The 25,415-nt window shown below is 39.9% G+C and overlaps 1 protein-coding gene across 2 annotated transcripts in view; it reads right to left on the minus strand.

Moving 5' to 3' along the window:
- PDCD6IP (programmed cell death 6 interacting protein) overlaps window positions 1-24,614 on the minus strand; it is a 31,102-nt gene extending 6,488 nt beyond the window's left edge. Inside the window, exons 1-14 of one of the 2 annotated variants that reach the window (XM_089532684.1) lie at window positions 24,299-24,614; window positions 21,263-21,317; window positions 20,622-20,691; window positions 17,759-17,886; window positions 14,907-15,060; window positions 13,238-13,338; window positions 9,310-9,441; window positions 8,087-8,309; window positions 6,948-7,071; window positions 6,119-6,296; window positions 4,880-4,991; window positions 2,647-2,816; window positions 1,111-1,359; window positions 553-687 (exon numbers count right to left, since the gene is read on the minus strand). In XM_089532684.1, coding sequence (XP_089388810.1) covers window positions 553-687; window positions 1,111-1,359; window positions 2,647-2,816; window positions 4,880-4,991; window positions 6,119-6,296; window positions 6,948-7,071; window positions 8,087-8,309; window positions 9,310-9,441; window positions 13,238-13,338; window positions 14,907-15,060; window positions 17,759-17,886; window positions 20,622-20,691; window positions 21,263-21,317; window positions 24,299-24,513 — 2,046 coding nt within the window. In that variant the 5' untranslated portion in view covers window positions 24,514-24,614. The remainder of the gene's footprint in view (window positions 1-552; window positions 688-1,110; window positions 1,360-2,646; window positions 2,817-4,879; window positions 4,992-6,118; window positions 6,297-6,947; window positions 7,072-8,086; window positions 8,310-9,309; window positions 9,442-13,237; window positions 13,339-14,906; window positions 15,061-17,758; window positions 17,887-20,621; window positions 20,692-21,262; window positions 21,318-24,298) is intronic. The other variant, XM_089532685.1, reaches the window with a different exon arrangement.
- Window positions 24,615-25,415: the final 801 nt, after the last annotated feature.

Consider the following 25,415-nt stretch of genomic DNA (forward strand, 5'->3'; position numbering starts at 1 on the left):
TGGATGCCGGCCATGAAAGTCTTTGACTCCAGAACTTCCTAGATTGCTTTGATTACAGCATTATAACCAGCTGTCAGTCCCCCTACTATTTTGTTCCTTATCTTCCCGTTTCCTTACTAAAGGAATCCCAGATAAGAACAGGTATGTGTTAGGGTCTTTGTCTCTGATCATTTATAACCACAGAGATTTTTTTTCAAAGCATCTAGATATTATTCGATTTTTAATTAAAATTTCTCTCCTTTTAAACAATGTTTATTATCTTTATTAGATACTATAACATGAGCATGTCAATCAGGTACAATAAAAGTACTATGTTCCATAGAATGTAATCCATTTTACATTTTCAAAATGTGTAGTTACTAGATCTGGACTCCCTAAATATGATCCATACATTTCATTAAGTGAGCTTTTGTAAAACCTTTACTTGAACAGCATTGGTATTAGTTAGAACTTACTTTAAATTAAGATTTCTAAGGGGAACAAACAAGGATAAAACAAACATGTAATACTACTCATCTTTAAGTCCTTATTCCACATATGACATTACTATACCTTAGTGCCTTCTCTCAGGTTGGCTACAAGTTCCACAAAGTTGTCATTCGCTACAGCTAAATTTTTAAGAACTTCTTCTCTTAAATTGGATTCGTTATTTGATTGCTTCATCTTAGAAAATTCCTGATGCGAATTCTATCAAAAGGAAAAAGAAAAAGAGGATTGCACAAAACACAAGCCACCCATAGTACTAAAACTTTCTGGTTGGGATAGAATGGTGTATTTCCACTGCTGAGCCCCAGGATCAGCAATCCTCTTCCCCCACTCTCCACAGAACCTGCTTCATTTCCTTAATTAATAAAATAAAATTGGCAGATTTTAGTGGCACGGCGGGCTGCAATGGAAGAGAGAAAAAGGACATGTTAGATACCAGGAGTTCACCAATAAATATGGAAGTATACCACTGGATCTTGTCCCTTATCTCCTCAAACTGTGTCTTTAGCAACATCCACTATGTGCTTTATGTCCCAGAGATGAAACTGCTAGTTGACACAACCTTAAACCAACAACCACCAAGCACTGTATTTTTTAAAACGTGTTATAAAGAATGTAGAATACCTGAATGTTGTTGAGCAGCTCCTCCTGTTTTTTCAGGGTCTCTTGCACTCTATGAGTGAGACCACCATAAAGGCGATCCAATTCAGTGACAGAAATGGCTTCTTCATTCAAAGCACCATCCTGGGCAAGTGCTGTTAGGAATTTAGTTGTCATGTCAAAGTTTACTGACTTGAGATCATTCTCAAGTTGCTCTCTCTGCTTTTTCGCTTCATCCAAATTAGCCAGCAAAGATTTTAAGACGTTAACCACCTAGTAAGCAAAAAAAAAAAAAAAATGTTTATTCATGTTTGGCATTTTGAGGCATTTGTTAACTTTCTATTATGCACCAGAAGATGCAGACCTAGTTTTGCCCACTACTGTATTAAGACTGTACAATTAAAGACACAAGTGTGATTAGCAGCTCAATTAGAATCATGAAGTGCTTATTTGCATCTTAAGTGACTTGGGAAGATACCAATGATAATACTGTTGAGTCATAGAACAGATTTAACACAACAGATGAGATATGGAAGATCTGATCCCGCTCTACTTTCTCAAAAGGTATGACTTCAAAGTATAAGAGAACATGGATATGGAAATAGTAAAGTCCATGCCTGTCATACTCTCTATTTATCCATCCTCTTTCAGCTATTTGGCTTACAAAATAGTACCCTGATGTTTCTCCAGCATATAGTTTCAGAGGAGTTATGAGGATCAGTGAGACAGGCCATGATCCTTAATCAATTTGCAAAGCCTCTGAAGGTCTGTGAAGGTCTCTAAAATTCCTACATCTTTCTCAGGTTTGGCCTTAAAAATAATGTTTCCTAATACAATATTAAGGTTCTGCAATGGCATCTCAAATTTTAAAATACATTCTATCACCAACTCATTTATAAAGTGCCAAAATATATACTCCATGCTGAACGAGAATTCCTGCCTGTAGATTTACAAGCTAAAGCAGTAGTACAAAAAAAGAAGAGGTAGAGTGATGGAATAAGGAAAAAACATACTCATGTTCCATTTTTTAAATGTACAGCTGCTAAACTGATCAGCTTTACTGAGAAAAGTTGAAGACCGTAGAAGAGCTGATCTCTTACAGGGCAGATATAATAGGCTCTGATAACCCTTTTTTCCTCTAACCACGCAGAACTGTACTGATTCAGAAAGATGGGTTAAGTGCCTGCTACTTAACAGTATTCTTCTGTTAGTTCAGCCCACAAGGCTGCTTTACTGTCTAAAGTTTCATCATCAAACAGGTAAGGCAAAACGCATACATCTACACCATGTTGTCATTGCCAGAACAGGAGCAATAATTAGATGGTAATGGCTAAGGTATCACTATACAGACTATGGTTGGCCTTTAAATATGTGAGATAAAGCCATGAAAACAGAACTCCCATGCACTTAATACAAAAAAGCATTTTTGAAAAATTAGAATCATCAGAATAGTAATCCTCAAAGTCTAAAGCAGCCAAAACCATTCTAACTCAAGGATGTCAGCATGGTTGATGACTGTATCAGAAATGCAATTATTACAATAAATTTATCTGTTCATACCTCACTCCCTTGCATAGTTTTTGCTGGATTTGCTGAAGGAATTGCTGCATTCAGCTCTGCTTCTGGCTTACATAACAGTGAAATTGTATCTCGATGAGACTGATATCGTTCCTTAACCTGTTTGTCAGCTTGCACTGCTTTATCCAAGATATTACAGTAATTGGCCCCCTCTACAAAAAAGTTAAGGGAAATTTGATGTTCAGAGATGTTTTAATCCAATGAATGACAGTACTAGTTTAAACCATTAACAGTGTAACAAGTCTGGGTTACAGGTAATCTATTTAAACTATTTCATTAATAGAGATACATACATATATAGCTCACTCAATGTTGTGAAATTGTAAATGGAACTACAAAGAGAAACAGATATTTAAACTTCAGTCCCTTCCAAATTAATCTGTGAGATAATCTCAGAATGCTTCCTCCCACTGAAAAGTATGACCCTCTGAAGAAAAAGCAGTGAGGCTAAAAAGCCCACAAGGAACACAATGAAGACAGTGATTATTTCACCAGATAAATACAGTGCGTCCTTGTCTTATGCAGAAGATCCGTTCTGGATCCCTCCACGTAAGGCAAATAGCACATATGCTCAAGCCACATTGAAAATAATGGGGCTTGTGAATGATGTGTGGCACGGTGCATGCATGCCATTGCAACCCTGTCACACAGCTTTCAGCGTAAGCTGGAAGCCGCGTAAAAGGCGCCTGCATATGATGCGAGTGCACTGTACTGCCAAATGATGTTTTCTTTAAGTCCCTGTCCTTGCCTCATTCAAATTATCATTTCTTCCTTAGAGTACTGGACTAAGATGAATAGCCAATATTCTTCGAACATCTCCAGATCTATGACTATAAGCAATATTGAACTGTCTCTGACTGAATCCAACAGTCTGCATTTATGTTCTCATGAATTTTCAACCACCAAAATTAAATTGCTCTCCTACCTAATTCCAACCCTTCTTTTGAAGAGTTAGCAAAAACATATCCATCTAAATCCAAGCTGTCACTGTGCTAGGACAACCCTTTTTGGGCTAGCGGCTGTGCAGTTTCAGAACCAATGCAATGGCACTTATACCACTGTCTGTCTGCAGCACATTAAAATCCAGCACAACTGTGTTAGCAGGGATTTTCACTCCACTGGTGTTACATTTAAGATACATACAATTCACACACAAAAACCCTACATTAGGATTGCTATATTAGACTATATTACATTAGACTGATATCTAATAAAGCCACTTTTTAGCAATGATATGTTGATTTTATGCCTAGAGGTGTTGAACTGCTTAGTCATGTCTCCTTTTTAGGATGCCTCTACATCCTAAATGTGGTGGCTTTGTGGTTAAGATGCCAGTTCTGATGCCCTCCTTCCAACCACCATTTTGAGGGGGAGAGAGGCAGGCCAACAACAATAGGCCTCGCCTGAAAGACGAAGAGCCCTCCTTCCGACCACCATCTTGAGGGGGAGAGAGGCAGCCAGCAACAACAGGCCTCGCCTGAAAGAAGAAGAGCCCTCCTTCCGACCACCATCTTGAGGGGAAGAGAGACCTATGTGAGAGAGCAGATGAGCTGGACTTTCCCCCTTCCCTACTGTTATTCCCTTCTCCTTTTGACCTAAGAACCCAAGCCCTTCCTCCATTCCATCTGCCTTGGTCCAGGCCTCGGAGGTAGAGAAGAACTACTGGACCTGATTCCCTTCCCCACCACCTCTCCCTTCCCCTTTTGTGTCATGTCTTTTTAGATTGTAAGCCTGTGGGCAGGGAACCGTCTAACTAAAAGATTGTATGTACAACGCTGTGTAAATTTACAGCGCTTTATAAATAAAAGTTAATAATAATAATAATAATAATAATAATAATCAGAAGATCGGAAGTTTGGCAATTTGAGGCCCAAGTGCTGCATGAAGGGACGACTAGTTCCAGCTTCTGCCAACCCAGCAGTTCGAAAGCATGCAAATGCAAGTAGATAGGTATCACTTCTCAGTGGGAAGGTAACTGCGTTCAGTGCAGTCATGCTGGCCACATGACCATCCTTGGAAGATGCTGGTCTTTGTCTTAGAAACGGTGATGAGCACCACCCCCTACAGTTGGTTACGACTAGACATTCATGTCATGCAGCTACCTTTACTTTTTCTTTTCTTTTTTTAAATCTACATGACTGCATTCTGGAATAAACCTCAACACAGAATGTATCAATTTACACATACTGAATATGAATGCATACATAAATATTACCTGTTCTCAAAGGCTTGTAAAGGTCATTTGATGGTGTCCTTTGCCAACGCTCCTTGAATTTGTTTTTCAGCTCATTGTCTGTTGCTTCTTCTTCATCCAATATCCGTAGAGACTGAAGATTTTATAAAAATGTTATTCCTAAAGAAGTGGCTTCAAGTCATAGGTAAGAGAAGGCTAGGGCCAAAGTAAGTCAGCTGAAATTAGCTCCCACTAAACAGATCACAACTTAATAAATTAGAACTGGAAGCCTTATAATTTCATGGGGACACAAGCTGAATTATTTGAAGCTTAAATCCATTCTAGTGCACAGAGAATAAAAAAGGCTCCAAAGTTGCTCTAAATGTCTAATCCCAGAAAGCATATAAATGGCAAGAATAGTGCTTATGTCTATCGCACACTGAAGTCTTCTTGTTATGTGCCCTCAAGTAGTTTCTGACTTATAATGACCCTAAGGCAAACCTGTCACAGGGTCTTCTTTCCAAGATTTGTTCAGAGGGGGTTTGTCTTTGACATGCTCTGAGGCTGCGAGAACATAATTTGTACAAGGTCACTCAGTGGCTGAGCAGGGATTCAGAATCTGCTATCCAGAGTCATAGAGTCCAGCATTCAAACAACTATACCATGCTGGCTCCCCACTGAACTTATCAAATGCAGCCAATCTTGTAAGTTATCTAATTTAGCTTTTCATTTCCCCAAATGGAGCCTTACTCTTGTTTTGGATTTAAGTTTCTATCTGCCTCAGTCAGCAAGGCCAAAAGTCAGGAAAGTTATGAGTTGCAAACATCTGGAATAAAAAGTGGAATTTCATCAGCTCATATTATGCTATTATGGCTTAAAACAGATGGAGGATAGGGGGAAATTCCCCCTTCCCTATGTGCCATAGTACCCCACACACATACAACAAACCCAAATACCTCCATTTTCCTCTGCAGTCCTTCTCAAAGTGGCAAGAAGTGATATTGCATCACTTTCTGTAACTATTTTTAAAAAGACTGCAAGGAAAATGGAGTATTTGGTGGTGGGAGATGTTCTGGGGTGGCTGTGGAGTTATTTTATATTGATGTGTATGGGGGAATTTCTGAGTGGTTTCTAAATAAAAATTCTCAAATTATGCTCTTTTTTTCTGTAGTGCTTCAGGTGCTGCAACAGTGAGTTCCAGGGCCACACTTTTTCCACTCTTGGTTTAAAAGGAGTAAGGTATACTAACATTGCAGTCTATTAGTATTATTGTAAATATACCTCATCCAAAATCTCTCTGTTTCTCTGTAGCAATTCAGGAAGATCTTTCATCAACTGATCAATTGTTTGGACTCCTCCTTGTTCAATTACTGACTTAGACTTCTGCAGAATGGACTGAGGAATACTATCTCCAGAAACATCCTCAATAGCAGCAGGGAGATTGAGGGAAGCTAGGACACTGAAATGAAAGTACAGATTTTAATTTTTATTAATCAGCTTATAGTCACTTATAGTCACTTGACATCAAGCAGATGATTCACTGGGACTAATGGTCTTAACAACTTATAAGAAAAATGTGGTATTGTTCTTTCCCCAAAACTATTAGTCAAAGCCAATTTCTTGATTGTACTTACTACAACGCACAAAGTACTGGATTAACTTTTAATCAGCATCCTTGCACTTTAATCAGTTTAAGTAATGAAAAAAACTAAAAGGAAACAGCTTTGTACTCATCAGTATCTTTGGATGTCAAAAGAAATAGTGAAATGGATTGCACTTAAGTACCACTGACGTTTCACTCATGCCTAAGTGTGGTCCTGTTGATTTCAACAGGAATTAACTGCCATTAATTTAGGCCAAGTGCATCCAAAGATCAAGCAGACCTCCACTTGCATGATAGGGCTTCTTTGGCTGCCGTCACCCATGCTACAGCTATTGTATTCCCATCCCAAACTCTTCATGTGAGCCTAGAGATCTTCTGGAATGACATGTCTTAGACAAGAGGAACTGGAATTGAAAAGAAACACTGGTGGAATTTTGCAGATATCTTCTATGATCTCTGGAAACAAGCTAATGTTTCAGAAGTTAGGCATCAAAATAATCAAGTTACCCATTAGCCAGATTGGTGGCTTCTCTCATCTGAGCTATTGATCTGTTAACCAGTTCTGCCTTTCTTTGGTTGTAAAGAGTAAGAGCTTGCTGCACCGCTAGAGGAACCATCTTTTCAAACAAATCTGTAAAGATAAACACTTTGATTAACAGAATTTTTAAAAATCTTGTTCCTATCTGGCCCTCTGAGAAGTACTTGTCTGGAAAAGGTCAAGCTGCCTTCTGGAAAGGAAGACTTTCCTCCCATAACATTAACCTCCACATAGGAAAAGCATCCACTGCAGGAGAAACTCTTAGAATGAAAGTCCACTAAGTTACCATTCCTTCTCTCTTTGCTTTCTTCTCTCATCACCCTTAGCTCCCCCTTCATGGCAGGACTTTCAGAGCCTCAGCCCATGGCCCTCTTTCTCTCTCTTAGAAGGGAAAGGTCTAATGCTGCCCTGGTCATTCCTGACCCATCTGTCCTTGACTTTTACTCCTCAGCCTTCTGTTTCTGGCTGAGCAACTGATTGCAAACCTATCACTGGGCTGCTTGAAAGTCATGCTCAGGTGGCTGAAGGATGAGACAACATTGGCATCAATGTGTCAGTCCCTCATACCCCACTACAACCACCTCTATAAACTTCGAGAGACAGAGCTACCAAGTATATTTAAAACCTATTTGTTATTCATGAGGAACCAAGTCAACCTTTCTAGTACAAGAAAATGTATTAGCATTTGTTTCAGCAGGATGTTTGAGGGGAAACGGCCTTTCAAAATGTGCTGTACTCTTTATCTGTCTTTTTTGTTTCAGTGGTCATGGTTTTAACTTCTTTTAACTCTATTGACAGTTTAATTATATTTTAACTTTTGTATGATGTGATTTTTACAGATATATTTGTTTTAATGTTTGTAATCCACCTGGACTAGGAAAAAGAATTAACATAAATGATCCTATTTGAAGAGACAAGATCACTGAATTTGATGGGCAAATCAAGCAAACTGCTTACATCCTCACAATGGTTCTTGTAGATTAAGAAGGAAGTATTCCCCCACCCTCATCCTCGATATTATCCTGGGGGGGGGGGGGGGAGATATAGTTTAAAACTACAATGTGGCTGTTGAGGTCTAACAGTTAGCCTGCAATAATATGTCACTTACCAGTAAATTTCTGGCTCAAAGGAACAGCAACTGGAGTAGCTTTTACAAGACTGGCTTTTCCAATAGGCTCTAGATCTTTAAGATCAGGAATTCGGTCATGATAGATAAAGTCATTATCCTTCTTAGCAGCTGTAAGTGCACGGTTGATTTTATCAGCCAAGTCTTTTACATTTATATATTCATCATAGCGAGATGCTACTGTTTTTACTAGATCAGCAGCATGCTAAGTTAAAAATAACAAAAAGTTCAAGTTAATACTTAGTTTCTAACACATCTGTTGTAACTGAAAGCATGCAATCATTACTATACAGGTTTTACTTAACGTAACGCCTCTGAGTTCACACATTTTTGGTATTAAGAATGTAATGTCTGTTACAGAATCATACAAAGGTACCGCTATGCAAAACTACTCAGTCTTCAGTTTAGTATCTTCTATCACAAAGTTGTAAATGTCATCTGAAACGAATTTTCAGTTTCATGCCATACAGGTGTGTGTGTGTCATAAACTGAAATTGTATTTCTGTTCTAAGCTTGACCAAATTCCTCTGTCCAAATGGAAAATAGGAAAATATTTGTCCTGGAACCTTCAAACATGCATACTACCTTCAGAAAAAAAGGTTCTCTTTATGTTCAAGGGTCATGGATTATTTTTAAAAGAAAATACTCAGTGCAGAAACAGGAAAAATCCGTGTTTTTTTTCTGGGAGAAAAAGAACAAAAAGCATGAACAGCTTGGTATTATGAATAAAGAAAAACGTGCATGTGGAAACACATTTATTCACATGTTTTCATATTAATGTTGAAGCCAGTAGGATTAAGGAAAGACATTCCCACCCTTCAAGTTAGGGAAACGTTGATGCAGAAAAAGGTGATCAAACACTGTTCTACAGCTTCCTTTTTCTTCCACACTGTTCTGATGATGTTCTGTTCTACTGTTGTATTGCACCATCAGACCAGAACAATAAAGCTATTGGAACAATTTCACAAGTCTGCTCGTAGTTTACCCAGATTGTATCTTGAAGTATGCTAACTAAAACCTTCCCATGAAGATGAATCAGGTCTCCAATATCAATTGAGGAAAGATTTTAAAATAACAGAGTATTTTTTTTTTGGGGGGGGGGGGGGGGGTAACATTTTCCTACTATTTAAAAAAAAATTCCCAGTGCAGTCATAGTATGCTAAAGTTTTTGAATTTCTTTTTTTTTAAAAAGGATATTTACTCACTTGCAATCTTGCAATTTCCTCACCAAATTTCTTCTGTTGCTTTGTCAATATGGACTGATGATACTCTGCGTTGGCCTGCATTATACAATGTTTTGCAGCCAGAAGCGGAAACACCTCCTGGAAATAAAAATACTGACCAGGGGAAAAGTCCAACCACATAAACCATCACAGACAACATGGGATGCAGGAAGAAAGAGGAAGAAGAACAGGACATTAGAGTCACCCAATTAATGGTTTAGTTAAGACATGATATGAGTAGAAGAGGACACCCACGTGATTTTATACGGATTAAGTTTGGTGGAAGTATGAGTACTGCTCTGCATACTGAAAATTTGAGACATTTTAAATTGGTTTAGGATTCTGACCAAACTGACTCCCTGAGTTGAAATCAGAGGCATATCTGTGTTAGTTTGGAATATCAGAAAGCAAAGGGATCTTGCTGCACCTTTGAAACTAACTGCATCAATAAAACTATAGCATAAGCTTTGGTAGACTAAATCTACTTCCTCAGATGCACTTCACTTCTTCCACACAATTAGTCTCAAAAGCTACAAGATCCCTGAATTGAGTTAGCTTACTTAAAAAGGATTATAGCCTCAATAATGCACCAGAAAGTGCAGTGCAGATACCAATCATTAGCCAGTCAATCTCACAAAAGAAACACAGCCTCACAAAAGGAAAAGCTAGAAATGAAATTATGAAAACCCAGCATTTGTCAATTACCAGGTTCACATACCTTTGAGCGAGTTCTCAAATGTATCTGTGCAGTTTCATATCTTTAGATGGCAATAATCGAACACGCTCAAGCACCTGACTGCTTAGAGAAAAATAACGGTATGTTCTTTGTGCTACAGGAGCACAACAGAAACTACTGTAACTGCATGAATGCCAAGTATCATCTACACTGCCACTTTTCATGTTGAATGTACATCTGGTAAGTACATTTGGTGAGTATTGGAAAAGAATTCTGCAGATATTATGGACTGTTAGAAAGACAAATAAATAGATCCTAAAGCAAAACAGGCCTGGTCACTCCCCCTAGAAGCCATGATAACTAAACTGAGGCCGCCATACTTAGGCCACATCATGCTGAGACATGGCTCACTAGAAAAGACAATAATGCTTGGTAAGGTGGAAGTAAGTAGAAAAAGAGGAAGACCACATCCAAATAGATAGACTCAGTCAAGGTAGCCACAGCCTTGAGTCTGCAAGTCCTGAGCAGGGCTACTGATGAATGACTTGGATGTCTCTCATTCATAGGGTCACCATAAATCAAAATCAACTTGAAGGCAGTTAACAACGGTAGATCTGGAAAACATCAACTTTGATGACATGGAAGAAAATGTAAAACTGGCTCTTTAAGAAATCAACATGTACACAATGGTTGAAGAAGCTTCTAATTTTCTCAGTTGCAATAATCTACCAGAGAAGTTTATTATCTGTTACCTGCTGCCCTACTGAAGTGTTTGCACATGACAAGCTGAACCTTGAACACTAATCCTTACTTTTTCAAAGTCTACAGCTACAGCATCATGTGATGACTGAAACAGCTATTATTGGTGCCGGTCCAAGATAACATTTTGAAAGTTTTCCCCAATCCTATGGAGAGTCAGAATGGCAGAGAATGGGCTAGACTAGAACCTCTCCACACAGAGTTGTTCTTCCTCAATTCAAATCAACAAAGAGAGGCAAGAGGAATACACTCTATCATCTCATTTAGCTGCACACATAAATAAAGTCATCATTACTCAATTGCACATGGAAAACACAAGATGGCAACTGCTACACAACAATCTAGTTCCACAAAGTATCATTAAGAAGGTTTGCAATGCAAACAGAAACTAATTACTTAGTAAAATCTCTATAATAATTTCAACAGAACTTACTTCCATGTACGTTTGCTACTAGCACCTTTAGACAGCTGATTTAAACGGGCAGATATGCCTTCAAGAGGACATCTTTCAAGATGTGTCCTGTGCCAGTCTCAGCTTTCTCGGTAACTGTGCTATGAAGCCAAGGCACATATTTAAGGGAAGAGTAACCTCTTATCTTTTTTCATTAAGTTAAAAAAACTCAAAGGAGTTCTCCAAATGAAAAACAGCCCTTCTGAAATTAGCAGTACCAATTCATTTGCAGTACAATGTTTGTGGAGGATTTTATGGATACTATACCACACCAAAAAAGAGAGAGAGAGAGAGAGAAGTGGTGTGGTAAATAATGCTTGAATTTTTACTAGAAGCAGAGCTAAGGTTACCATGTTTTGGACACATCATGAGAAAAAGTGGTTCATTAAAAAAAATGCTAGGGAAAATTGAGGGAAAAGAGGAAGACCAGAGGAAATAATAATAATAATAATAATAAATTTTATTTCTACCCCGCCCTTCCAAGAAATGATCAGGGCGGCTTACAGAATTTTAAAAACATTACAATACAGATAAAATTCAATCAGCAATTAAAACCATTATTACAAAACAGGAACAGGAAAATGATAAGTAAAAAATACATCTAACAGGGGCAGTAGAAAAGGCAGAAACAATCATCAATCCAGGGTCAAGGAAACAGAAAGGGGCAGGAAAAACAGACAAACAATTTAAGGTGGGAAGGCCAGCCGGAATAGATATGTTTTCACCTGTTTTTTAAAAACATCTAACGAGGCGGCGGAGCGAAGCTCTGCAGGGAGCTTATTCCAAAGTACAGGGGCAGCAGTGGTAAAAGCCCTCTGTGAGGTCCGAGTCAAATTAGACCTAGGGACCTCCAACAATTTGGTCCCAGATGTTCTGAGTGTGCGGGGTGGATTGTGTGGGGAGAGGCGGTCCTCCAAGTACCCTGGGCCCAAGCCATTTAGGGCTTTATAGGTCAAAACCAACACCTTGTATTGAGCCCGGAAGCGAATAGGCAGCCAGTGAAGATCTTTTAAAATAGGTGTTATATGGTCCGACCTGGAACTACCAGCGACCAATCTGGCTGCCATATTCTGCACTAATTGCAGCTTCCGAGTTTGGTACAAGGGTTGCCCCATGTAGAGCGCATTGCAGAAATCCAATCGAGAGGTTACCAAAGCATGTACAACAGATTCTAGGAAAGATGAAGAGATTCAAATAAACTCACAGCCCTGAATTTATAAGACCTAAGAAGGAGAGTAGGAAATAAGACCTTTTAGATATCACCGCTCTCTAGGGTTGCCTAAGTTGAAATTGACTTGTTAGCATATAACACTTACACAATACCTTAATGAACAGCACCATTTAAACATCATGTTATATACTTAAACCTTAGAAATCCAACAAGAATTAGAAAGCTACCAATATTTATGTATTACAATATTCTGATAGTCTCAGTCTAAAAAGAAAAATTATTCTGTATAATGTTAATTATACAGAATACAAATATAATTTTCTTTTTAAGGGGTGATCTATTCTTTTCTCATTCTCTATGTTTTAGAAAAACAAGCAATTAAGGAGCAAGAGCATCCATACTGTCATCAAGCCTATTCCAAGTAAGGTTCCTTGGTAGCGTAAGAGGACAGCACAGTAAAGACAAACATGAACCCTATTAAGGACATGCATTAGTTTCAAATCATTTTAGTAAGGAAATAAACAGAGCACAACCTTAGAAAGACAGCCAGAAACATCCCATGTTCAAACTGACTAAAAACAGAAATTCTGCCTGATCATATACTTTTAATGCTACAGTAATAAGCTTGGAATCTATGTACTTTCCAAGTTTTAGAAAACACAGCAAAAGTTAATTGGAATTAACTTTAATTTAAAAAATCAACCACATCTCCTCATTCCAGCCCACCCTCCAAACATCAAATATAGATAATATATTTGAGACTATCACAGTCTCAAAAATATAACCTTCTCAACTAACAGCATGCTAAAACTATTTTACACCGTTAAGGTTACATTACTATGAAACTACTAACCTTGGGCAAGGTATCCTTATACTGACATTGTTTGAATGCATCACCATAATAATCAGCAGCTTGATTTGCAAGTTTAGCTATGATGGCATCTTTCATTTTTTCTAAAATGTAATATAAAAGCTATTAGAATCAGTATGATATCAGTTCTGAAAATGCATTCAGTACCTGAGTTAGTATTTTGTTTCTGGAACTTACATCAAAATGTCTCATTAGATTAAGCCACATATCATTAGACATTTTAAAGTTATGAATATTTTCTACACTCTAAAAGTTAACACAGTCTTAACTTTTTGAAATGTATGAAGACACAGCATTTAAAATAATCCATCCCAATCTTTGTATCATAGAGTACAAGACTTCTAGAAAGCAAAATTCTTCCAAACAGGTTATAACAGGTAAATTCCAGTTATTACTGACTGCTTTGTGGATAAAAAATGAAAATTTAATGAAAGTCTCACCAATATCTGCAAATTCTAGTTACATCCCTGCTCAGAAACACATACTGAAACTTGTGTGTTGTTTAGGGTGTTATGTGAATGCTATCAGTTCCCAAGCCTCAGATCAGTTGATGTCCCGCTCAAAGGCTGTTTCTGGTCACTGCTTTCTTCTATGTACACACTCTACAGAAGGTAATGCTTTTGAAGAGTACTAGACTCCAAGAATATGTTAAATCTTGCAGAAAAGCGTGAACACTAATTTTATTGCTTTGGTTGCTTCATAAATTGTCTACTTTCCACAAACTTTAAGGACTGTGTATAAATATGCAAGTATCATATTTTTGATAACAAGGTAATTTCACACATTATTCAGGACAAAATAAATCTATGGGGGGATGGAAATTATACTCAGTCTTCAGCAGTTTTCAAAGTGATCTTCAGCTTTGGCTGTGGATAAGGCTTTTGAGTGGGCACAGTGCTCGCAACACTGGAATGTCAGGGGCTGTATAAGTCAGTGGAATAAGCCAGTGCTTTACCAGCTGCATCAAAAACTCATGGTACGCACCAATGAACAACAATGACTTGAAATATTTCTAGGAAAGACCAGTATCTAAACATTTCTTCAAATATGAAGACTACAGATACATATGCAGATTAAGCAACTGCTTTGACATTAATTTGTGAGTATCTGGGCTATTTACATTTTTTAAAAAGGTGGGAGTACTCCTCCAAGCCACTCTAACATCTAAAACTATCTTGGGGAGATCTGTAGATATGCAATCTGTACATCTGAAAATATCTTACATTCAGTTTTCACATAAAGTGTTCCCTTAGTGAGCATCTACATTAAACCCTTTTCAAGCATCAGAACTATAGACATATAATGTGGAAGATAATTCTCCATCACTGTAGCAGGCAAAGGCCTTTTAATTCAAGCAAGTGTTTGACAACTCACTGGTCACTGAAGAAGAGGCTGAAGTGAGAGCATGTTATGCTTCCTAACCCAATGTCTTTTAAAAATTGTTTTCAGATGGTTTTAATTTAGTTGTTTGAATATGACAATCTATTTAATTATCTTTTTAATATAATAGCACACTATTTTTATTTATCTTTTTTTTAACCATGGTGTGAGCCACCTATGATTCCGGTACTGGGAGAAAATCAACAAAGCAAAACTACTTCGTAGAAAAAATGTTTTAGCATCTAAAAATTCCAAGTGGTATATGACATACCTCTGGTAGCTTTAAGGAAAAAGACTTCTTGAGCTTGAGCCAGCATGATAAGACTTAATGTGCCAACTGTATCTGGAGAGATGTCCACTGTTGGTTCTCGGTTTAGTGAAGAGAGGACAGTATCTTTAATGTGCTGGAAAGCACCGCTAGCAAACTTGAGAGAAAAATAAAGTCTTTTATAGATTCACATCTAATTATCACCATGAAAGATAACATTAATACTTATATAAGATGTAGACATGTGTGGCCCCTGGGTCACATATGGGTTCTCAAAGTTGCTTTTGCAGCTCTTGACCCCTTTTTTGGCCAACTCACTCACTATAATTTGCCTCTCCTGGAATCCTCTAAAAGCAGTTAATTCACCTTTTAAATAGGTTGGCGGTGTCAGAATCTACCTTCATGCAGTGATTCAGGGTGTATTCTGCCATGAGGATTGTATAAGTTAGTGAGATAATTAGGGATAGTTTCTAGACACGAGGGAGGTTGCAGAAGAGAAGGCCAGCAGGTAAGCTCTCACACATATATAGTTATATAGATAGATAAAGATATAGATAGATAGACATGATGGATCTTAGGTCAACCACACCTGTATCTAATTCTCTCAGGGAAAGGCATTCTGGGAAGAAGTTGCTGCCACCATGGGCTATGCGCAGGATGGTCACTATCCGGAATTGTCAGCTGAGAGCAGCAAGCAATTCCCACCAAGCAGGCAGGTTTATGACAGAGTGATGGTTAACAGATACCCTCTATTCCGGTATCTATAGATCTCTCAAGGCAGAAGAGACTAGGAACCAAATGGCGCTGTCGCTAGGACAGCTTTGATATAAAATTCCCTCCTCTGTGGTGAAGGAGGGGGACTGGGAGCAACTCTTTGGGCATAACAAGAAAAAAGGTGGGGGTCTAGGGGTTTTAAAATGCGGGTTCTCTTTGGAGTTCTTCAGATTCAGCAAAAACGTGATCCAGTGTATTTCTACTTTCTCCACAATAAATTTTTGTTTTACAATAGTTGTTGTCGCTGTTTGGTTAGAATACACAATTCTCACAGCAGGTGCTTCTGGGGTGTTCAACATCTGCAAACACCCACTGTTCAAAACCAGGAATGGACTCAGACCAATTCCATTTCATTGTTGTTGTTTTAGCCTTTATGGCAGTGTATATAGCCCATTAGAAACTCTAAGAGGAGAATGTATATAGCCCATCTGACACCCTAAAGGGGGGGGGGGGAGCCCCCTGGACCATTCTAAGCACCCACATTGTGTTTAGTACAATTACATAAATCTGAACAAGATTCAAAAATGCCAAGCTAACAAGGGTTGCATCCACACTGCAGAAATAATCCACTTTACCACTTTAACTGCCATGGTTCAATGCTTTAGTTTTTAGCACAGATCACTAACAAACGTTTCAAATTAGAACAGGGTGGAACCCACCAACCTCATAAGTAAATCCCATGTTATCTCCAAAACCAACTAATAATAATAATAATAATAAAACTTTATTTATATACCGCCTTTCCAAGGATCAAGGTGGTTTAACAACATAATTAAAACATCCAAATACAATAAAATCAGCAATAAAATCATCGTAAAACACAGTTTACATTGACACCCAAGAAAAATCTCAAGCCAGCTTCCAATGCTGCTGAGAGGGGAGGGGGGAAGTACTTCGGGGGGGGGGGGGGTTAGGGGTATGCCTGCTGGAACAGGTGTGTCTTCAACCCCTTCTTGAATTGGTCCAGCAAGGCGGCCGAGCAGAGCTCGCCGGGAAGCGAGTTCCAGAGCTTGGAGGCAGAGATAGAAAAAGCTCTCTGAGTGGTGGTGGTATACCTAGCATCTGGGACTCTTAACAATTGCTTCCCGGCTGACCTGAGTGTGCGGGGCAGATTGTATGGAGAAAGGTGGTCCTCCAAGTACCCTGGGCCCAAGCCATTTAGGGCTTTATAGGTAATAACCAATGCCTTGTATTGCGCCCGGAAGCGAATAGGCAGCCAATGGAGGTCTTTAAGGACCGGTGTTATATTATTGGTCCTGGAAGTACCAGTGACCAGTCTTGCCGCCATATTCTGCACCAATTGCAGTTTCCGGGTATGGTACAAGGGTTGTCCCGTGTAGAGCGCATTGCAGAAATCCAAACGAGAGGTTACCAGAGCATGTACTACTGTTTCAAGGTCCTCCCGGCCCAGGTAGGGACGCAGCTGGCGTATCAACCGAAGCTGATGACATGTGCTTTTGACCGTCGCATCCACCTGAGATGTAAGGTGGAGCGACGAGTCAAGAAGCACCCCAGACTGCGAACAGAGTCCTTCACGGGAAGCGTGATCCCGTTCAGGACAGGTGGAAACACCGCCATCCCCGGGCCCGGGGAACCTATCACGAGCACTTCCGTTTTCTCTGGATTCAAACTGAGTCTGTTTTCCCTCATCCAGCCCATTACCGACTCCAGACAGGCAACGAGAGGAGAGATGCCATCCCTGGGCACTGAATCAGTCGGGGACATAGAGAAGACTATTTGGGTGTCATCAGCGTACTGATAACCCCGCACCCCATGTCTCTGGATGATCTCTCCCAGCAGTTTCATGTAGATGTTGAAAAGCATGGGGGACAGAATGGCTCCTTGAGGGACACCAGATGTAAGGGCCCTTTTATCGGAGCACACGTCCCCCAGCTGCACCATCTGGAACCTTCCCGAGAGGTAGGAACGGAACTAAAGCATTATAAACATGAAATTTTAAATTAGGTAATCAAGATCTCAACTAATAGTAAGCAATTCCAACATTCTATTCAATAAAGAATAGCTTCTCAGCCTTTTGGCTAAAATCAAGTGTGTAGTATCAATAAAGAGACAACCCATACCTGATAATGTTTAGCAGCAGCTTTCAAGCCTTCATCACTGTCAAGATTCTGCTCTGATGCTATTTGGCTAGCCAATGCTGCACAATTGAACAACACACAAGTCTTCTCATAGCCCAAACTTGCCAACGCTGAAACAAAGTATACACAAAACAGTATTCTTGTTTATGAATAAGACAATGATTTCTATCAGAATTAAGAAAACTATACAATAAGAGTATCACAGTCAGGTGAAGTATGTAATTTATTAATTTAAGTTTTAAACAACATACTCAGAAAACCAGTATCTACCAGTATTTTCTTTCACTTCTGGTCTGTCCTTTAAAACAATTTAATGCTAGTATGCATTTAAGAAGCCTCAATGGTTTAGAAATAGGTTACTGAAAGGACTACTGTGCCACATGCCTCTCATTCCAGTGGTTATATCCCTTTGGAAAAAAACCGACAGCATCTGTTGCAAAGAGAGTGAACATTCATTGCTCTACAGCAGGGGTGGAGAGACTGGCATGTGGCTCATATGGCCTTAATTTGTGGTGCATAAAGCCCCCATTTTTATTTTTATTTAGTTCTGAGAGTTAATTTTCATCCCTAGTCCTGCAAAAAGCAAAGCACAGGAGTTTGGCCCCCATAATCCCCATTTTATAATCCTTCAAATACTAGTTTATTAATTATATTCACATAAAATACCATAGCACCTTACAGAAAAAGCAATAAGGCCACCAGAATGCAAAATAACAGCAGAGGTTCTGTAATGTTATGATGCTTCAGAACATTTCAAATTTGCAAGAACGGTAACTGCACAGTGAACACATCGTTAGTGAACACTCACTATGAAAGCAGAATATCAGAACAGGAAGGCATCACCATCCATGAATCCTGAGCCTTTCAAACCTATCAGTTTAAATAATGATAGCCAGAAAATCATGTAATTAGGCTACAGATCTGCTATCTTTGTCTGAAACAAATATTATATGTGTACATCCAATAACCAATTACAATATTTTCCTCTTACCAAATTTTGGAGTGGCAATCCAGGACATTATTATTAAGAGCAGACATACAAAATAAAATGGCAAATGGGAAAGGATAATTAATGTCCTATGTAATGGAATATCTGAATTAAGCTACTCAAAGCTAACACATACAGTGTTTATGTTGCTCACATAAAAAATCCTAATACCATTCAACAATCTTTTTATCTGTGTAGTAAGGCAGCAAAAACAAACAAACCCCAGAATATTTGTCAGATGGGAAACAGAACACCACAAAAGCAAAGCTAACATGGAGCAGATATTCCTCCAAGCACTTGCACTTCATTTAGTAATCCTTCTTGCTCCAAACAGTGCTTAAAACCTCCATTAACCTAGTACAGAGAATTTATGGCATATGAAGAATCATCTACTTATACCTGGCTGTTTTAATAGTTACTATAATCAAATATAATTACAGCATAGATCCTGAAAAGGTATGGAACACTCTTAAAGACATAGGAGTGCTACTACATTTGATAGTCCTGGTGAGAAATCTATACTTAGGACAAGAGGCAACTGTTTGAACAGGATATGGAAAAACAGAATGGTTCCCAATTGACAAAGAGATCAAGCAAGGCTGCATTATATTATCCTATTTGTTCATCTTGTTTGCAGACAATATCATACAAAGAGCAGGTCTGGACTCAGAAGGAAGAGTGAAGATAGGAGGAAGAAACATCAACAATCTAAGATATGCAGATGACTCCATACTACTAGTGGAAAACATCATAGACTTGGAACAATTACTAAGGAAGATCAAGGAAGAAAGTAAAAGGCAGGCTTACTATTGAACATATAGAAAACAAAAAGAATGACTACATAGGATCTACATAAATTCAACCTACTCAATGAGGAAATCAATATTGTTAAAATATTTCCCATACCTTGGATCAAACACTGATCAGAGACTGCAATCAAGAAATCAGGAAGACTAGGAATGGGAAAGGCAGCTATGAAAAAACTAGACAAGATCGTAAAAAGTAAAGATATACAACTGAGCACCAATGGCAGAATTGCCCACGTCATTGTATTCTCCATCACCATTTACGGATGTGAGAGCTGGACAGTGAAGAAAGTCGACAGAAAGAAAATATAGTCGGCCCTCCCCATAGGCGGGCATGCCTTCCGCAGCACTTTGTTTATGCAGAAGGCAAGCCCCGGCAGAAGTAATGAGGTGTGTACCCGTGCCGCATGTCCCACGCTGTGCCGCAAGCACACACCCCATTATTTGCTATGGGGTTTGATCATATGCTTTTTTCCCCTTACGTGGGGGGTCTGGAACAGATCCTCCGTGTATAGGGAGGGCGGACTGTGAACTCATTTCAGATGTGGTGCTGGAAAAGAATGCTGAGGATTCTGTGGACAGCAAAAAAGAAAACAAATGGATCCTTGAACAGATTAAACCTGAACTCTCCCTGGAAGCCAAGAGGATCGAACTGAGGCTATTATATTTTGGCCACATCATAAGGAGACAGGATTCACTAGAAAAGATTATAATGCTAAGGAAGGCAGACAGCAGTGGAAACAGAGGAAGACTGCACATTATATGGATATTCAATCAGGGAGGCCACAGGCCTGGATCTGCAGGACCTAAGCAGAGCAGTGGAGAATAAAGGGTCTTGGAGTTGCCTCATCCACAGGGTCGCCATGAGCTGGAAACAACTTGGGGGCAGTTAACAACAATATAATTTATACAGTTAATATAAATAAAATAAGGTTGAAATGTCATTTAAATAAAACATTTCTTTACAACATAACAAATTAGGAGATTAGTTAATTTTGCGGTCTCAATACTACAAAGCCTATTGTAATTTGACTTTACAATAGTTACTTACCAAGTTTGACTGATCCTCCAAAAAGTGATCCTTTGTCAAAAGCATCTTTCCAGGTAAAGGTTACACAGATCTAAAAAGTATGAGAACAGACAATTGATTTATCATTTTAAAAAATGATCACGTGAATGTTCTGGAAAGCATAATAAAGCAAGAATAGCTCAGAGTCTGCACCTTATTGACAGAAAAATTGAACATGACTAATAATGCATAAAACTATCAGAAGAAAAATAAGTTTAAAATTATAAAGAATGCAGCAGGATAATGCCAATCAGTTCTGCCAGTAAAAGCGCAACTGACTCTGGAACAGTAAGACAAATTAATAACTGCAGATACATTTAAGCAAAGCTTGTATGTTTAAGCTATCTGGCTTCTTGGCAGATTTTAGTGGAAGAATTTTAAGAATATATTTAAATCTGAAAGTCTTCTAGGCTTTCAGTTATAGCCATTCTTCCCAACCCTATGTAAATCATAACACGCTTCAAAATAAAAATCAAAGCATAAAACTTCACAGCTTCATCTACATGATTAGAAAAGTGGGACTCAAAGTGTCATAGAACAGGATTTATACTCCAATTCAGAGATTGCCCTTTTCATTGCATTTCACGGCATATCAAGCAATTTGAAGAGATATAACATGTTACCTGATTTTCAGAAAATGGAAATTTTGGTTCTATGGAACACAGCTGGTCATAGTATCTGAAATTAATAAGTCAACAAGAACAGGAATGAGTGCGAGTATATAAAGTGAACAGAACAGTTTGCTTTACTAAGCCATAAGATATCAGAGTCTTCAACAAAAACTGTTTCATGAAGTACTACAGAACGTCCTTAATATGTTTAACTCAGGTTATCAAGGCTTGTCTGTAGACAGAAAAAGGGTAACAGGCATCAGAAGTACAGTGCTATCCAACTAGTCTTAGAACTGGAACATCTACATGAGTGATTGAATCATGGTCTGACCTTATTACTATTACTTTTGCATATAATAAAATATGTCACTGAGGAAATACAATGACAGTAAAACTATCAGTAGAATTTGACATCCCTGAGCTCATTACTTTCCACGGGAACTAAATAAACACTGTAACAGAATCCATCTACCCATACTGAACCTCTTCCTTGGTACACCTGGAGGTTTGAACCACTTTCCATCAGGTTTTGCTATCATTACTGTGTGTCAAAGAAAAGGGGAGACTAAATACCTTGGGCAGTCCTATATGGGAATCTGCAAGTGTACCTGCAGACATGTAAACCCATATATCTGCATGATCTGTAAGCGGAACATGATGCCTCCAGTCTCCAACTTCTAGGAAACTTAAGTGAGATGTGGACACAGATATCTGTCTAGCTTTATGCTGATATTTTAAAAGTAAGCATTTCAATAATATTTTATATCCATGCTGCACATATGGTTTAGGTCAAAACCCTTTTACTGTAAGCACTGAACACTACAGTTCTTTCAAATCAGTGACCAAACGGTTACTTGGAAGAAGGTGTAGCAAATTTTGAAGCTTTGGCTCCTTCCCTTCAGTGAACTTCTACTACCAGACAAGATTTATTTCAAAGTTAGGCTTTTGGATAACTTGACCCAAATATCTGGTTTTTAATTCTTTTTTTGAAAGGAAGCTTCATATATTCAGCATATGCATTTAGAAGTAGACAGGCCTACAATGGAAAATGTTTTCACATGAGAGAATGCTAATAAAACTGCTTTCTGTTAAAAACGGATAGGCTTGAAGATATTTCGTAATGTAGAATATGTACTTTTAGGTGAATGAAGCCTGGACACTGAGAATGCTATGAAACCTACCAGCTGCTACTTGAGACTTCCTGATCCGTCCCTCTTTCAACACAGGCTTTACAATCTCTGTGATTCATCACATCCCTGTGACGCAACGGTATTCACAAGACATTTGAAACAAGCCTTGTAAACGGAGAAACACATTTCTCCTCATCATTTAAAACTTTTAGGGCCAAAACCCAAAACACTTTCTACAGAATAAGTCCCATTTGATTAATCATGTTGTAAAAACATGCATGATTTACCACGTGATGGAAACCGGCATCTTCTGGAAACTACACAATATTGACTGTTTACACACCCTTCACCTTTGGTACCGTTGGACTTATGACTCCGAAATGCAGGAAAGAGTGACACTCCTTCTCCTGCCTGAAAGGGCAGTTAAAGTTAGGCACAAGAAGAGATTTGCCCCATTCATTCAAAATAGGGTGAAGAATCTTACACACAGCAGAAACAATGGCCTGATACAGACAGGCCAAAATAAAGCTGCTTCAGGTTGCTTTGGAGGTATGCTGTTTAAATGATACATGTACCAAATTCAGCTAGCATTTAGAAAATCAAAGCAGAAAAGAGACCAATCACCTTAAAGAGTCATTTGCCACAATATCTGATACAAATCTCACTTGGCATAAACTGCTGTTGTTACTGTTGTTGTGTGGCTTCAAATTGTTTCGGACTTACAGCAACTCGAAGGTGAACCTGTCATAGAGTTTTCCTGGCGAGTTTCTTCAGAGGGGGTTTGCCATTGCCATCCTTTGAGACTGAGAGAAGGTAACTTGTCCGGTGGGTTTCGTGGCTGTGTGGGGATTCAAACCCTGGTCTCCAGAGTCACAGCTCAAACCACCAAACCTTGTGGGCTACTAAACCCATAAACCCTGAGACTAACTGAAAGAAAGAAGTTAGTAGCATGGGCTTTCACAGGCTTGAGCCTACTTCCTCAGATGCATTCTTTGGAAAGAGGATCAAGTCTAGGAGAGTGCAGTTAGTCTTGAGGATGCTACAAGATCTCTTTGCACCCTGATCCTCCAGTCTAACACATCTATGTTTTTGGTGGGTTTCCGGGCTACATGGCCATGTTCTGGAAGGGTTTATTCCTGACGTTTCGCCTACATCCATGGCTGGCATCTTCTATCACATCTTCTTTGTCTCTGCAAATGACAGTCCATCAAAGCTAAGGCCAACATCCCCATCTCAACCCTCACTCACCTTAAGATTCGTGGCAGGATTTGGGCCACAACAGGCAAATAGGGTCCAAATGCCTTACAAAGGGAATCCAGTTTGAGGCTGCTTTTAGTGCCCTGGCTCAGTGCTAAGGAATCTTGGGAATTGTAGTTCATTGCATCGCCAGAGCTCTCTGACAAGAGAAGGGCCAAATGTCTCATAGGACTACAGTTCCCAGAATTCCCTAGCATTGAGCCAGGGCAGTTAAAGCGGTCTCAAACTGGGTTGTTTCTGCAGTGTAGTTTGGACCAAAGAGTCTTAAAGTCCAGGCGGAGGAGGCCCAGAGTCAACAGTACTTTATGGCTGCATCCACACTGGAGACATAACCCGGTTTGGAAGCGCTTTAACTCTTTGTCTCACTCTTTGCTATGGAATTCTGGGAGTTGGAGTTTGTTGTGGGCCCGGAGCGGAGCTCCGCTCTGGGCCCACAACAAACTCCAACTCCCAGAATTCCATAGCCTTCAGGCAGAAAAAGAGTTTAAAGCGATGCTAAACCGGGTTAAATCTCCAGTGTGGATGCAGCCATAAAGTACTGTTGGCTCTGGGCCTCCTCCGCCTGGAAAGAAGCGGAGGCTCCTGGGAGTGCCTTCCCCAGAGCAGGGTGCGGCCCTTGCCAGCCAGCCAGCCAGGCGCCTTCCTGCCTTCCCTCCCTCACCTGAGCAGCGTCTCGAGCGAGCTCTCGTGCTTGTCGAGCGAGCGGCCCAGGGCTCCCTTGCGCAGCTTGTTGAGCTCCTCGGCGGCGCGGCAGTGCTCGGCCTGGGACTCCCCGCCCGGGTAGGTCTGCTGGATGAACTTGCACAAGGGCTTGGCCAGGTCCACCTCCGAGGCCTTCTTCAGCTGCACCGTGATGAACGACGGCGACGACGCCATCTTCGCCCCCCGCTGGAGAGGAGAGGAGGCGGCTGCTGCTGCTTCTTCTCCGAGTCGCGGGGGAGACTGTGAGCAACTCACTTCCGGGATCGACGCAAAAGTTCTGAGTCGCCGCCGAGCCCTCAGCGTCACGGTCACGCGCCCGGCGTCGTACGGCGGGCCTGGCCATCCCACTTCTAAAGTTCCTCCGCCCAATCGCCTTCCTGCTTACTTTCCAAGCCCCGCCCAATCCCCCGACTTGCGTCCCTAGCCCCGCCCAATCGCCTTTCTGCTTACGTTTCCCGACTCCGCCCAATCGCCTTCTTGCTTACTTTCCTAGCCCCGCCCAATACTTCCCTGGCTCCGCCCCCTTGCTTTTGCTTTGCACACACTTCCGGTATTCCTCAGTCTTCCTGTCAGTAGTGCTGCTGTGAGGGCGGGAGCAGAGAGGAGGGACTGGCCACCTCTGAGTGTTCCTTGCCTCAAAGCCCTCTACTGAAATTAATAGTGTGACACTTGAATGTACACAGACAAGGCCAAAGGGGGTTCAAATCTAAGCCTGCATCTGCACAGCAGAAATGATCCAGTTTGATACCACTTTAACTGTCATGGCTCAGTGCTATGGAATTGTGGAAACCGAGGCTGCATCCACACTGGAGAAATAACCCAGTTTGGTAGTGCTTTAGCTGTGTGGGAACACATGGTTCCCCCCCATTGACTTCCTCCCATTTCACACCATACAGACTCCTTAGTAATGCTTTCCTGAACTAATGTTACTGATACATCCTAATTCCCACATACTACTGAATGTAATGCTAATAGTTGTGACATAAGCAACTAGCAGAATTAAAATTATACCTTCAAATTGCAATTTCGTACGCACACCCTAAAGGTATTTGCATATATGTAGCGAAGGTTCGGTT

This window comes from Sceloporus occidentalis, unplaced genomic scaffold (genome assembly GCF_023333645.1).
Source record: "Sceloporus occidentalis isolate IW3139 unplaced genomic scaffold, rSceOcc1.0.p SCAF_7, whole genome shotgun sequence".
NCBI lineage: Eukaryota > Metazoa > Chordata > Lepidosauria > Squamata > Phrynosomatidae > Sceloporus > Sceloporus occidentalis.